At 43.5% G+C, this 15,985-nt stretch overlaps 1 protein-coding gene across 1 annotated transcript in view; it reads left to right on the top strand.

Moving 5' to 3' along the window:
- The window catches only part of SPRED2 (sprouty related EVH1 domain containing 2), a 58,054-nt gene extending 44,362 nt beyond the window's left edge, over positions 1-13,692 (top strand). Inside the window, exons 5-6 of the mRNA XM_066316470.1 lie at positions 9,564-9,713; positions 10,138-13,692. Of these exons, the coding sequence (XP_066172567.1) occupies positions 9,564-9,713; positions 10,138-10,791 (804 nt within the window). The 3' untranslated portion in view covers positions 10,792-13,692. The remainder of the gene's footprint in view (positions 1-9,563; positions 9,714-10,137) is intronic.
- Positions 13,693-15,985: the final 2,293 nt, after the last annotated feature.

The raw sequence follows: 15,985 nt of genomic DNA, 5'->3' as shown, positions 1-15,985 counted from the left end.
TGGCCCCAGGCAGTGCCTTTGAAGGTGACAGGCAGAGCAGATCCAGCACGGCGTGTAAACACTGTTGTTGGAAGGAGGAGGCAGCCTTGGCCGGGGGCAGAGTGATGATTGACAACTTCCTGTGCTGCAGCAGAAGGGATTAGGGAATGGCAGCCTGGCACATAACCCACAGGGATGCAGGAAAAGCTCTCTGCACGATTGAGAAAGGGGGAAAAAGCATTCGGCTGCTGGTGCAGAGCTGGAGCATCCTCTGGGCAGCGCTAGGAAAGGAGCTGAGTGGGGAGTGTGGGGCAAAGGAGTGCCCTGCTCTCCTCTTGGTGAAGGAGCCTGTGATTCCCACCTGCTGTGTAAACACCGGCAAATCTGATTTGAATCTGTCGTCTTGTGTAACAGGTAGGAAAGAAAAAGCCAAAACAAACAAGAGAGTTGAGGCTGCCCAGAGCATGTCCTTGAATTTTGGATCCTCTCGAATGATTGGAGTTGGGAGGACTTTTGTTTGTTTGTTTACTTGGGGTTTCTGGGGGTTTTTTTTGGAGAATATGGAAAAGAAAAGGAGTAGTTAGGTAAAGCTTAGCAATGAAGCATACTTTTATATGAGATTTTAAGATTTTTCTTTTTAAGTTGACAGAGTCCCCCTCCCGCCTCTAAGAAGAAAAAAAAAAGGCGAAAAAGAACAAAAGAAAAAGCCATAAAGAAACCTCACAACTTTCTGACTGAGAAAATATTGAAAAGTGGTGTCCCCTCTGCCTCCCAGCATGTGTTTGGTAATAGCTGAGGATGAACAACAGAATACAAGGGTCTGGGGAGCTCAGAGTAGAGCTCTGCCCAGTGCAGAAATGCATTATAAAGAACTGCATCTAAAATGCTTCCTTCCCTCACCTGTCTAATGTGTTTTGTTAAGGCTCTGCTTGCCCTGTATCTTGTAAGTACTTCATGAAAATTAAATCAGAAGTGATTATAGGAAGCAGTTCATATGTCTCTGGCTCTTTCTGCAAAAGGAGAAGGAAAGACAGAAGTAAGTAAGTGCCATTACATTTTTAAGCAGAGCCTGACATATTTGCAGTGCATATGAGGAGGGTATTTTAAAAGTTTGCATCAGCTGTTGGATTCTATTTTGGTGATAAATTCCAGCGAAAATATCATCGATGTTCGTAACTGTGTGAATAAATGACCCCTGACTGACTTCCTAAAATATGGTATCAGTATGCTGTGGGAAATTTGCATTTAACTTACTTTTTCCTCCCTCTGTTTGTAACCTGCTGTATTATATAGGAGGAGCACTGCTGAATTTAGAGGCTGCGGCATACATAGCAAAGACATTAATGATGGATTAGGTGCATCAAAGACATTAATGATGGTTTAGGTGCATCCATTCTTTTTGCTTAACTAATTTAATTTTCTTCAGTGTTTTTCTTTACCCCCTTAATATTATTTCCTTCCCCTCTCCTTGAAAGTTTCTGTATAGAGGAGCTGAGATGGTGAGTTTTGTGGAGCCATCTGTTCCCAGCTGCTCTCAGCTGTCCAGTGTTTTAACACCCCCTTATGAACTTCCCTCCTTTATTTCCGAGCATCCTCACCCATCTTGCAAAAGGAATGCTTTTTGGCAGTGCTGGATATGCTGAGTTCCCTGTCAGCACCTGAAAATTAGGAGCTCCCCTTCCAGCCTCCCCCACCTCTGCTCTCTGTGCCACCACACAGATGGTCAGCTGAGGTCAGGGAGCTGATGCAAAAGTGATTTTGGGCTGCATTCCTGTGGTCCTGCACCCACACAAGCCCACAGAGCAGGTGATGGGGCTGGTTGGGAGGGGAAGAAGTGGCCATCACCTCCTCTCAGCAGTTCATGGTGGCCATTCTCCTGGCCCTAGCAGAGGACAGCTGTGGTGATGTGGATAATACTGTTAGAGAAGGAGAGTCTGCTAATCTTTGCAGAGATGTACAGGCACAAATGTTGGATGCTGGAGCATCCAGCAATACTGTAGTCCACACCAGGATGTCATTTTCAAGGTGTAACCAGATTAACAGAGCCTCTGCAAAAGGGAAAGGCTAGCCTCTATCCTTAGATGGTTTTAAGCAGTTGGTTAGTGTAAAGAGTTCCCAGGTTTAAGTAAAAAGATCCTGTTGAAGCAGTGTAGCTTGTCTCAGCATGGAGAAATCCAATCAGGCCACAGCACGGAGGAGTTGCAGGAATGAAGAGGAAAGCGTGGGAGTCCTGGTAAGGAGAGGCTCTCCACATGGATGAGGACACAAGAGCCACCCTGCTCTCACCACTGTACTGTGGGATTGCTGGGGGAGCAGCCCTAGAAGCTGAGCTTGTGGTTTAGGGTTTTTTTTTTCCCCCCCTTAAAACATTACGGTTTTCCCTTATAAGTACCTGATGCAAAGACTTTTTCCATGGAAGTGGTGCCCCAGCCCAGTGGTGCAGTAAGGGGGAGGGGTATCCTGGGAAGGAAATGCTGAATAGACCTGCTCAGAGCCTCTGGTCCAGGTCTGAGTCCCAGCAAAATGGGGTATTGACTTACTGCAGTCCTCCTCTGACTTCTGCAGACAAAGTTTCTCTTTGTGTCTCTTCAAATGGCCTGCTTTTGCAGACATGTCTGATGCCCTGTGTGAGGCAAAGTAGTGAAACAGGAAAATCTCCCTGAGGTTTCCCCCCTTACCACATCTGAGTGTTTGTCATGTCATTTAATCATGGCTGAGTCTCATATATTCTTTTCACTTCTTGAAGTGAGCTGTTAAAGCCACATCTGTGGCCCATGCAGAGCTGCCCGATGATGCCAGAGTCGGGTTTAGCAGGAGTTTAATGGAGATGATCTTGTGCACTGAATTCTTGGAAATGTTCCTTAAGTTTTGCTGACTTCAGCCAGCACAGCCACCAGCATCCTTCTGGCACTAAAAGCTGTAACCACAAAAACTTAAAATAAGGAAAGGTAGCAGTAAAAAATAACTAGCCTTCTGCGCTTTATATTGGTGTTTGTTTCAGGGGTGACTAGAAAACAGTCCAAACATTTGAGAAATTCTACTCCTGTTCTGGTATTGGACAAGTCTGGATCCATGATTATTGTGATGGTTGTGTACAGCCAATTTGTCTTTGAACTGAACTGGAATATGATCTAACATGAAGCTTTTCCTAAAGATTTTCAGCAGAATAGAACTATGTTGAGCTCCAGCCATCCCCAGTATACGAGAGTGGCAGAATGTTTCAAAAACTCTGTGGAAGCAATTTTCTGTAGTACAGTTTCAATCTTCTCTTCAGTGATGGGAAACAAACAGAAATTTGACAAAAGCATTTTCTTCCACGGCTTTGTCTTGCTGTGACAAATTAAAAGTTTGTGCTTAGGAGACAGGAGTCTCAAATCTTAAAAGATTTTTCACACTGAATCTTTTTCTTAATATTTGGATAATCTAAGCTCTCTTTGAATTTGACTGTCTTGAGTACACAGGGCACTCTTGGAGATTGATGGAAAATGTCAGCTGTTCCCTTTTCTAAATTTCTTAAATAGAGAGAAAAAGGTGTCTTGAGACAAAATTTAGGATTTGTGCTGTTCCACTATCTGTGAAACTCAGAAGTGCTGGATCTCTTTAGGCTTTAAAAATAAAATAATAATAATAAAAAAAAAGCTGGAGGAGAACGGAAGGACTTGTTGTGGTCTGGCAAGATTAAGCTGAGGGAGTTCTGGGAGACTGTATTTTATCTTAATTTCTCTGGAAAGGTGGAAGTTTCTCTGCCATGCATCCGAAATAACTCTCAGACTTCCTCTTTGTGAAGTTCCTAAACAGTGGCTCCGTAGATAAGGCCCAGGCCGGCGCAGAGCTCGGTATCACTCACTTGCTGAGCTGTTTTGCTGCCTTTATCATTCTTCCTTTCCTTACTGATAGCACAGCTGTGCCTCCCTGTGTTCCAGTGGAAGGATCAAGTGAAAATGTGCTGGGGCTCTCCAAAGGGATTGCAGCTGGGCAGAGCTCACCAAGGGATCCAGCTGCTGCTGGGGGAGCCCATTGCAGAGGGCTGTCAGAGGTGGTTGGGCTGTCACTTTTCCAGACTCATCCTCAAGCCTAGCAGAGCTGGGTTTCTTGTCCTGGGATGCCTTCTCAAAAGATGAGGTGGCTCTTCTTCAGCATGCTCTGGAACCCAGGAGTTGCTGCAAGGAGCTTTGGCTGTTGCAGAGGGATGCCTTTGGTAAAGGTGAGACCGTGAGCCCCACCAAATTTTGCTTTTCCCTGCTGCATGACAAGAGGCCCCCTGGATCTGTGGTGTGTGGGCTTGCATGGCAGTGAGAGATAAGCTTAGCAGGGCAATAGAGAACAGGTTGGCTTGTGCTTTGCAAAGGCCAGGCTGGCAGGGGGTTTTGATTTCTTCAGGACCATTACTTGCAAAGCTAATTGTTCAACATCATGATACATCTGTTCCCTCCTGCTTCATGCAACCATTAATATTCTAGGGAGGGAAGAAAAAAATTCTTGTCTTGCTTGACCCACAATTATTTTTGACAGCAAACTCACAAATCCTTTAGCTGTCAGAGAGCACTTCTGGAAGTTTTAAGTGACAGAACTCCATAATTTCCCTCTGGCAACTGATTTCTGACAAGCTGCCATAGATTGTATTGCTTCATAATTCTGAGAGGAATAATCTTTCTTCTTTTTTGTAGTCAGCCTTGCATGTTGCATCACACAGAGTGAGCCTATTCTGTGAAGCCATTATAGGCAAGGTGATCAGTCCAGTTGAGAAGCAGGAGAGGGCTTCTTTTTCTCGTGGGTTTTTTTTCATAGATGCTCATCTATGCTTATTGCTTAGGTACCTGATTAGACTTCTTGTGTAACAAATCCATTTCAATGAGAAATAAACTGCAGTAAATGATTAACATAATCTTCTTTACTAATGACTGAGGTTTTTTAATTTAATGAGTCACTTCTGAAAGTCTAAGGGGGAAACAAGGACATGCTTCTCTCTTGTTTTTTTAATTACCACAGTGCCATCATTTGCCTGTAGAAGCCTGGTGTTATTTCTTTAAGCAGCCATACCACACATGCAGAACGTGTGCTCGCTCAGATACATCCACCTCGCTTGCAACAGGAAATGTGTTGCACAGGTTTTTATAAAATAACTCTTACGGTCATGATTAATGATTTTGTTATCCAAGCAGTGAAACCACAAGAGTCTGTGACTGCTGTAGCAGTCAGAAGGTTCTGGTATGAGCAGCACAAATGTCTTGTGATTGAGCATTTGAGGGCATGTTGAAACAGAGTTTGTTATCAGACTCCCTGTTCCAGCAACTTTAGTTTTGGGTTCTTTTCTGTTTTGTGACTACCAGGCATGTTTTCAGTAGTTTCCCCTCAAAACCAAATGCTAGAGGTGGATTAGTTTTAACAGGTTTGAGGAGAAGAAGATGGTGTTTCTCTGAGAGACCAGTGGCTCAGTGGTTTGTGCCCTGATTTTCAATCAGTGAAACAGCCTGGCTCTGGAGGCCATGTCCTTTCTAGATGTATTTCTGTAGGTGAGTGTGTTGTATTTGGAAGACTTACAGCAAACATCTCATGTCTCCACCCTTCACCACCCTCCCCAAAATTCTCCCTGCTATGCTGATGGTAGATAATCCTGGCCAGTCTTCCTGTGGGGGACAGAAGTTGTTCCCTGCTTCCCTCACTGACAGAGTCTTGCCATCATTTGTTCTCGGTGGCACTTGGCTGAAGGTGCCCAGTTTTCACTGGTCACCAAGTCCAGGTTCAGTGGAGGGGAATTGAGAGAACAGTACACTTGCAGAGGCCTGAGGCATCATCCTGCCTCTAATCTGTGGTCATTTATTTTCTTTTGAGAGTTTCCCTCTGACTTCTTGAACTGCATTTTAGCCATGGCCACTGTCAGAAGCACCTCCTCCTGCCTTATTTGAGCCTGTTCCAGTGAATGCCTCATGATCTTCCTTGCTGAGGGATACTAGAACAATAATCCCTTCCTGCTCACATTCCTATGGGATTCACAATTCAGTAGACTTCTCATCTTCTTGGTCTCTGCCATGATCTCTTTCCCAGGCTGGAGAGACCCCGGCCATTTAGTTAGCTGCTGTTGAGAAGCCATCCCATGTCTCTGTGGTCCTGGCCATGGCTCTGTGAGCTTGCCAAGGTGGAAATACCCTTATTGGGCCAGCTCCACAGGCAGCTTGGAGCAGCACAGCAGGTACATGCAGTGCCTTGGTGGTTATGTTTGCTGCTGCTGGTTTTTTATTAATCTGTTGCTGAGCCACCAAATGGACACTTTTAATGCTTATTTTAATCTCAAGACCTCTTTCCTGAACAGCAGCAACTGGCTCAGAGTGGCATCATTCTATGTGTCAGATCAAGGTGTTAATATCAAGTTGCTTCTTAGGTTTAATCATGTTTGGGGTTTTTTTTAACATCCAGCATGTTAAAAGTCTCTCAGCATTATGAGATTCTTAAGCAAGTTTTTAGGGTCAGCTTTCATTTTTACTCTCGTGAGTAACAAGTTTCATCTGGAAACTGTGTCATCATCTTGCTCATCTCTCTTCACATCACTGATGAGTGTGCCCGCCAGCACAGGTGAGGAGCCTGTGGGGTTCATGGTGACCTTCTGCTTGGGAGGCAGGAATTTTCTACCTCTTTTGTTTCCTTCAATCCTCAGAGCATGCTTTAATGGGTATTGAGCACTCTCCCCTATGTCAGTTTGAAACACTGAGGGACCTTGGTGGAAAGTACCAGTGCTTCTCCCAGCTGATGGTCAGCAAGGCAACTCTGCAGGCACTGCATTTGTCACCCAGCTACTGCCTTTAGTGTCACCAGCCAGGAGTCATCTTGAACTTCTTTATGGATGAGGAGCGGAGACCCAGCTTTGGATAGCTTGATTTCCCCTTTCTGGGTGCTTAGAGTAAGTGTTTGTGTTGGCAAACTGCCCATCTAATCTGAGGACACTGAATGTGGAAATGCAGCAGTTTTGAATAAGGTGAAAGCAGAGAGCTGGTATGCTGCAAACAGGTTTTGTAGCCGTGTCAACACATGTGGAGGAGAGGCTTGGTTGCCCTGACGGGTCTGAAGGGAGAAGGTGTGGAGGAAAGCAAAGGTAGATACAAATCTGGCAAGATAAAAATCACTACAAGCTCTTTTCCAGTTGCCTATGGCAGAAATGCTGCCTTCCCAGAGAGGCAGCAAATAGCACAGTGCTTGGAGGGCTGGTTATAACTCCCAGCTGCCCTGCTGAGATTATCAAGGAGTTATATCCAGTTTGGGTGGGATTTTTATTTTCATCCAGGACAGGGAGGCAGTTGCAGGACAGTATGTGCAATGACCTCCCACTGGGTTGTTTCCCCAGGCTGCATTGTTTGGACTGTGAGCACCCATGATGTTTTTGGAGTGTATCCACAAAAGGCTTGTCCCAGCAGGGCTCAGCTGTGGATCCACTGAAGCTGAAGGGTCCTGCTGGCTGCCATGGTACCATTTTAAGGCCCTGCCTCTTTTTTCCTTCATGTCAGTCAGAGTTTAGCTTTGAGAGCAGCTCTGGGGCTGCCTGGGCAATGGGGTATGTTGTGTGATTTTCTGAGAAACTTAAGTCACAGCTCAGCATTTTAGTCTGCACCACATAAATCTCTGCAAGAAGGATACTTGTGTGAGTACCTGCATTGGCTGTTGTAACTAAATCATGACTCTTCTCAGGGTTTTCAAACAGGTTTTAAGCTTAATGTTACTACAAAACATTTGTAGAAACTGCCTTTTTTTTTTTTTTTTTTTTTTTCTATGTCTCCAAAATGTGCTAGATATTGTAGGGCCTGAAGTTTAGTGCACAAGAATTTAGCTTTAAAGGGTTCAAATCAGATTTGAAATGCCTTTTGAAGTGACAAAATAAGTTGTGAAGACTGGGCTGATGAAACCTCTTTTTTAAAAGATCCTGAATATTGGTGCACTTCCACTTTAGAGGTTGTTAACTATGTTAAGAGTTGATCTGATGTACTTGTTCAAAAAAGAAAAAAACCAAAACCTAAAACAAACACATGTATTAAAAGTCTGTTCTTAATGGGAGCCAGCCATTCAAAACTCATTCTGCTTGTTGTACCTCTCAGATAACCCAGCCTGGCTTTACATCACACTGCAAACAACTGTGTATTTGCTTTCAACAAAATAAGTTGGGAGTTCGGTGCCTTTAAAGTGCTGTAAGAGTTAAAGGGAACCAACATCTCTTTTTGTGTTGTAATGCTTCAAGGTGTTCTCTCACCTTTGGGCAGAGTCTTTCAGAGTGTTGTTTTCAGAATAAACAAATATTCACAATGAGGGTTCTTGTATTCTTGGAGAAAGAAACGCGTCTGGTGCGATTCATTGGAAAATAGTGTTTAGAGAGTGCATTCTTGACAAGGAGAGAAGGTTTTTCAGGTAAAACCAGTCTTCTCAGTCTTTTGCTACTACTGATACAATACTCTGCTCTTGAGGTTGTGTCTCAGCTGGCTGCAGTGGCAATCAGGAACCTTTTCCATGAACTTGTAGCTGCAGCACATCTTGTTAGTTGAGAGGAGGTGGGGTGGAGATTTCTTTTATTTCAGGCACCAATGTTTCAGGCACATGCAGTGCTACAGCAGTTCTGTTTGTTGTGCATGGAGGCTCTTTCTTTCCTGCTCTTTTTGCTGGTGCATTTACCAACTGTCCATTGATATTCGTGGTAATATGAAAAAGCCCAAAACCTATAAATAGAATTAATGGCCAAAATCCTGAATATCGTATGGCAACTGTTTTAACCAAGGAGTGGCTGTGGAGAGATGGTGGCTGACATTTTTACCTCACTGTGTGTTTCTGCAGGAAGAGAAACATGATTGTTAAGAAGCAGTAGGTATTGGCAACAGCATGTTGCTGTGTGATATTTCACCCTTTCATGATCATTGTTGCATAATGATGTAACTAATTAACCTAAAGAAAGTGCTCACAGGGGAACCAGGAATGTATAAAAACACAAGTAACAGTCATTGCACATTAATTGTGAGTGGCAAAAAAAGTGACGAAACAAGAGAAAAAAATGCTGAAGTTTTTAAAGGAAAGCTGATAATTCAAGCAGTCGGCGATGAACTGGAATTCAGTGAGTGTTTGGAGAATGTGTAAAGGTTAACAAAATTGCCAGTATTTTTGTAGCCTGGGTAAGTGGTGAGGTACAGCCTGGGCACACAGATGCTCTGTCTGAGCCCTCAGGACCTCCAGGATTGCATCACTTGCCAGGATTTAGCTTTGCTCCTCAGAGGTACACACTGCTGAGCACTCATCATCCCACCATGCCCAGGATAACAAACAACATGCCAAGCGACTACAGAGTGGTGTTGGTGAGCATGTCACGGGCAGGCTATGGCATATTATTTTTCCATGTGTGTGGTGACAGCTTTTATGGCCTGGCAGCAGATCTGCCTCTTTCAAGTATTTTATGTGAAACTTCAGGAAGCCTCCAGCAGTCAGGTGTTGCCAATATTGCAGGTGTGCACAAAGTCTGTGAGTGGCAAAACATCTCATAATGCCCTGTGTGGTAACAGCTGATGATTTTTTTTCCCCCAGTATGATGAGATTTTTTCCCCTCTTTCAATTTAAAACAGAATGCTACGGATAGCTCCTCCAACTCCTCTCAGAAAAGGGAACAGCCCGTGCGAACTCTGGCTTCTCCTGCTTCCTGCGAACATCGAAGAATTTGCACTCGTGGACACCTTCACGACCATTACAGCTCTGACCACTACCATCTAGAACAAGTAAGGTTTCTTCCCAGTGTTTTCTGCCCACCTCTGTGTCTGCCAGAGTTTGCCCATGTTTGGTTTTCCTCCACATGCCTGAGAGACAGCTCCCTCCTTCTGCGCTCCCTGTTTCCTTCTCAATTAGCTTTAAATGGCTTCCTGTTATTAAAAAAGAGGGAGAGAAAGGGGGTAACACTATGATTTTTATCATGTTGTGTTGTGCCACGTGCACACAGGCCAGTGTAGGACTTTGACAGTTGTACTCCCTCCTGAGCCAAAGGCTAGGATTCTGTGATGGGTCCCTGTGAAGGGCATTTAAAGAAGGCAATACACAGTAGTTAAATATTGGCTCTTCAAGAAGCAAAGGAGACAGTGATTATGAATAGCAGAATGAGCTTACTTATCTTTTCTCTCTCTCTCCGTCTCCTTCCTGCTCCCACAGTCAGTAGGACCACGGTCCTACCGGCACGTCAACTTTCCGGACGACGACGAGGAGATCGTGCGCATCAATCCTCGGGAGAAGATTTGGATGACTGGATACGAGGATTACCGCCATGCCCCGGCGCGAGGGAAGAGCTTCGACCCTGACGACATGGACTCCTACGTCCGCTTTGCCAAAAGCGAGGCCTCGAAACACGAGTACACTTACCCTTACGTGGACAACTCGGACTTCGACCTGGGTGAAGACACCAAGGGTGCTGTGATAAAGACTCAACCTGTCAAATTCAAGCCCAGGAGGAAGGAGGACGGGGAGAGGTCGCGGTGCGTGTACTGCAGGGACATGTTCAACCACGAGGAGAACAAGCGGGGTCAGTGCCAGGATGCTCCGGACCGCGTGAAGACCTGCATCCATCGAGTGAGCTGTATGTGGTGTGCAGACACTATGCTCTATCACTGTATGTCCGACCCAGAAGGAGACTATACAGATCCTTGCTCGTGCGACACCAGTGATGAAATGTTTTGCCTCCGGTGGATGGCCCTTATCGCCTTGTCTTTCATTGCTCCATGTATGTGCTGTTACTTGCCGCTTCGGGCTTGTTACCACTGTGGGGTCATGTGCAGGTGCTGTGGTGGGAAACACAAAGCTGCTGGATGACTACAGATGCATTCGAAGTGTTAGGTTTTGTCCTGTAGTTGGAGGAACACGTTGGTTGTGGAGCACTGAGGTCACTCACTTTAATGCAGCCACTGTGCCCGACAGCATCCGGAAACCACCAGTATGGATCACTTTACATTGGGTCATCTGGGGCTCACACTGCATTGATTTGCTCATCAACTGTTCTAACTAACTAACCTACAGCATAGACTTTTGTATTATTAATCTGTAATCAAAACAGACTGTCTTGTACATGTTTATATTTTATTTTATTTTTTCTTTTCATTTAAAATACGTTCGAGAGAAGAACTGCTTTAAATGGTGGTGGATTGTAGAACATCTCCAGGTTGTGTCTGTCTTGCCTCTGCTTGTGTGGTACCATCAGCGTGTTTAGCAAGCTTTGGCATTTCTAGAAATGGGGCGGTGTAGTGAATGAGATCTCACTTGGAAGATATTTTAACTTACCGTCGAGCTATCGTGTGTGTATAGAAGGTGTGCTAGTAACAAACTTGTACCACAACACAGTATTTCTGTCAGTGGTTTTCTTTGGGTTTTTTTTGTTCTGTTTTCCAAAGCTAAAATAGCCATCTGAGCTGCAGTTTCTCTTCTAGGGTCCATCATCATTTCCTTCAGCAAACATCTTAAATTATTTCTCTGTTCCTGAAGCTCTGTGAACAGAAAGTAAGGCTCAGTTACCATAGTCACATAACCATTGAGAAGCTGGTAGTCCTCCTTACCTGTAACCATTTCAGACCACTACTTGAAAGGGAAACTTCAATTTTAGGCTTTTCTCTTTTCCCTAAATACCATTGGAAAAATGTGTTTTCAGAGCTCTGCCCAAAAAGAAAGGGAACTTCTTCATTAGCCAGCAACGTAGAGATCTGTGAATAAAACACTAAGGTTCCAGATGAGGAAAATCGTTGATATGCAAAGAATTACTAACAATGCAATGTCAAAAGCACTATTATGGCAATTCTGGGGAAATGCTGCATTAAGTGGTGGATTATGTAGAAAATCGTGTGTGTTTGTTTTCCGTATACATGAGCATGAGAACATTGGCGTCCACTGTAGTAACAACATTTAGCAATCTTCAGCAGGTATTTAAAACAAAATCCAAAGCCAGGACCTTAACTACCACTTCCAGTCTGTGACCTGCAGTCCCAATTTCTGCCAGATCCTCGCACAGCACGTTGCTGTGAGCCTGTGTGTGGGATATGGAGCGTGTGGGTCTTTGCAGGAGCCAGACTGAGTTGTCTGCCTGGCTTTCCCCTTCCCCAGTTCACCACCCAGGTTTATCAAGTGGATGCATAAAGGTGCATACAGCAGGATAATATTACTTTAAATTTTTTTTTTCTTTCTTTCTTTTTTTTTTTTAATTATTTTTTTTAATGTCATGTCGTCTTGTGTACAAGGCTTGTAATTAGCTTGGAAAAAGAGTATTTTTCTAATATATTACAAGGAATAGCCAAATAATTTTTATTAAAAAATAATAAAAAAAATGATTTAGCGCAGTGAGCTCTAACTAGCATAGTACAATCTGAATACTTTTGAGGCAGCTAGGGATTGGCTTGTCAAAGCTGGCACTGCTGTTCCTGCCATAATTTCTTTCTGCAGTAAATTGCCAGTGGGCGCATGTCCTTTCCCTCCCTCTATTGCACATCGACATCAGTCTTAAAAGAGAGGAATTTTTTTTTTTTTTCTTCTTAAAGAATTAATTTGCCAAATAAATGTAAAAGGAATGCTTGCCATTCTTTCTTGGTGGAATGTCCCAACGGTTCCTCTGAGAGTTAATCACAGCTTTTTAGTCAACCATTAAGTATGCAACGTGCTTATTATACACTATGGAGTTGGGTAGGTTTAATTCATAGCAGTTACTGGGGATTTTTTCAGTTGGAGAAAAAAAAGAAATTGAATGATAGCGGAAAAGGGATGGAGTGTTACACTCTGGGTGATGTGTCTGGGTTTGCTGAATGAAATACAAATATTTTGTGCCTAATAGCAGTTGACAAATCTCTCAATGGTGTCTAGTAAACATCAAGCCAGCCTCGTAAAAAAAAAAAAAAAAAAAAATTAATGAAACAACCTTTTCCTTTTATTTCTGTTCTCAAAAGTTGTTTCATGTAAGCAAACACCTGTAAGATCTTCTCTCTATAAAGCACAACACTACAAAAAGATCTTACAGTTTTTTGTCCGGTCTTGAAGTGCCCCTATTTATTTAAGTAAAGTAGACATACTCCAAGCCTTTCTGTATGTCTGAAAAATAAAAGTTATATTAAAAAAAAAAAAAGTCCCTCTTTTTTATTTTTTTTTCTTTCCCTCCTCCTTCCTCCCTCTTCTCTTGGGTTTTTGTAATACTTGTAGATTTCGCTGCATACGTTATTTGGTTCGTGATGGCAGTGGTGTAAGGGCACAAGGATAGAAATGGGTGGTTTTTTGTAAATATTTCTCCTTAATTTCCACACTGCTGCTGAACAGTGTGTAGCATTCTCCCAGTCAGCTTTGCAATACTGACATCAATCATTTGAGAGAAATTATTCAGATTTTATTTTTGTATCTGTGGTAACAAAAACATTAACCAATTTTTTTTTTCCTGTTGTGGAAAGGTTTTGGTTTTTTGTTTTGGGTTTTATTTTTTTCCAAGCTATTGCTCACGTTAACAAATTAAAGTGCCTGAAGCCTCATCATTATGTATCTATATACTAAAAGTTAAAACCCTGTTGTATTGATTTTTATAAGCCTTTTTACCTCTGTGTAAAAAAAAAAAATATATATACAAGTGTATGATGTACATTTTAGTTCTTAACTTCTTTTTTTATTGTTTCTAATATGTATGATCAGTGTAGCTATTGCTTTAAAATGTACCATGTAAATACAAATACATCATATCAAAATGATGCCGTTTCTTGTCAAAACCGTGCTGTTTATTCTTGTTGAGGTGGCTGGGGAGTGAGGGGGAAACAGAATGGGGACATCTCCAGAGCTGAGGGCACAGGGAAGGAGAGAGGCCTGAGGTGCCTGGCACTGCTCAGGGAAGTTTAGCATGAAAAGAGAAAATAACCCAGTTTAAATGGAAACCAGGCTGCCACCAACCAGGGAGAAACCAGTGAGTATACGTGAATTTTTATCATTATTTCCAGCGGCTTGGTCACACCAACACCGACCACATCTGCAGAGCCCAGGTTTATTTTTCCACAGGTAAGTGATAACCGAGCTGTTGCTCCTTTTTAATGTGCTGCTGAACAACGAAGGTGCCTCAAGCAGTATGTAAGAGGGGAGACACTTTTTATTCATTTATATTTGTTTACGTATTCCTAGAAACATGATTTGCTCACACAAAGATACCTGGGTACATTTATTAGCCAGTGGTGGTATGTTGATGTGACATGGTTTTTAGAAAGACTTGCAGCCCTCATGAGGAACGCTCACTGTGGGTCAGGTGCTGCATTCAGCTGCACACAAAATCGTTGGGTTTGTGTTGGTGTTTGGCTCCATCCACAGCAAAGCTGCAAAGTATTGCTCACAGTCCATCACGCTCTCTTAACTCATGGGGAAGAACTCCAATCCTGTTCCCTGGCTATTTGGATTTAGCTCATCCCACAAAAGGCCTGCCTAAACCATGTTCCCTGCAGCCTGCCGTGTCCTTTTGCTTCCAGCCACAAATCAAAGGTGTTGCTCATGCCTGGGGATTTCTGAACTGAACCAGAAAACCTTACATGTGGGCACTGGATCTTTGGAAAATGCAAGTGTCACCAAGATAGGAGGCACCATGAATGTCAGCCAGCTTTGTGCAGCATAATTGACCCATGTTGTCCATCTGAGACAGGTCCTGTCCTCTTGGTGGGATGCAGTCACAGAGACTGGCATTGAGAGGACACAGGTACTTCAAGCTTGCAGCCGTATGAAACCAGATGCTGAATATTTTATGGTTTAAAACTAAAATCTAGTTCACTAGTAAATAATACAAAATACATTTTAGAATAACGTCCTCACATTAGTTTTAGGCTGTGACAAATGCAGCTTGGCCTTTTCTAGCAGGGGCTTGACACCCAGTGTGCAGCTACCGTGGCCTGGCTCAGAGTGGTTCTCCAGCATCTCTTTTCCCTCCTTCAGCAGCAGCTGTGCTGGCCCAGTTCACACCCAGGTTTTTCCCCTGGGAAGGGGAGAACCTGTGAATTGTTCTCTAGCCTGTGAGACTAAAGAGTCAGGGAAAAGAGGATTTTCTGGACTGTTCCCTCAGGAAGCCTCTCCTCACAGAAGCAGCAAAGTCAGGAATGAGTGGCAGAGTGAGGGGAGGGCAGCTGCAAGGGATAACCAGTGTGAGTTTCTGCAGCTCTCTTCTTCTCTAAGGAGCCAAGGTAAGGAGCATCTCTCAGGAATTCAGCTGCCTGGTGTTTCTTTCAGGAGCAGGATGCATGAGGAGAGTTCACCTGGCCTCCTTTCATCACTGGGTAGGAAGTTTTCTTCTTGCAATTTAGATGGGCAAAACAGATTTGCTCCTGTTGTAAAAACAAGTCCAGGAGTTTTGATTTCCATAAAGTCACACAGGGGTTTTGTGACACAGACTGGCCTGGAGTACCCTGGGCACGAGTTCACCACTGTCTTCATCCAAAGGTCATTTCTCCTGTCATCCTGGAGATCAATTGGGAAGTTTGGGCTTTATCAGGAGCCTCGCTGCAGGGAGCACGAACCAAGCTGCCAGCAAGGGGTGTGTAAATCTCCTTTCTCTGCTAATTCCACTTAAAAATGCAAATTTGAAGTAGCTGTCAGGACGCCTGGAAACAAAAGGAATTGTTGCATGTGTTCTCAGTACTTAGCACGGACAGAACTTGTAATCAAAGAAATGCAGCCTTTTTCTGTGAGAGCAGCAAGGAGATGCTTTCCTTTCTTCAGCACATGATGTTAGGTGGGTTTACATCCTCCTGACACCTTGTCCTTTTCCAGGATGTATTTAGGCAATTAAATTCCTTAGAATCTTGATGACATGCGTGGAAATAAATAGAAAAATGTTTGGCTTCCACCCAGCGATAAGATATTTAAATGGTGGAAAGTATGTGTGTATTTTTGGGGTCATATACTTAGACCCCCTCCCAAATATTTTTAGTTGCCTTCCTGCAGTAGTGCACAACCATCCCATGCCATTCATCTCATTCCCTGCTTGTAAATTCATTTATGAGGACTGCAACACATCCCATCT

Source organism: Sylvia atricapilla, chromosome 3 (genome assembly GCF_009819655.1).
Source record: "Sylvia atricapilla isolate bSylAtr1 chromosome 3, bSylAtr1.pri, whole genome shotgun sequence".
NCBI lineage: Eukaryota > Metazoa > Chordata > Aves > Passeriformes > Sylviidae > Sylvia > Sylvia atricapilla.
This window is presented reverse-complemented; position numbering and strand designations above follow the sequence as displayed.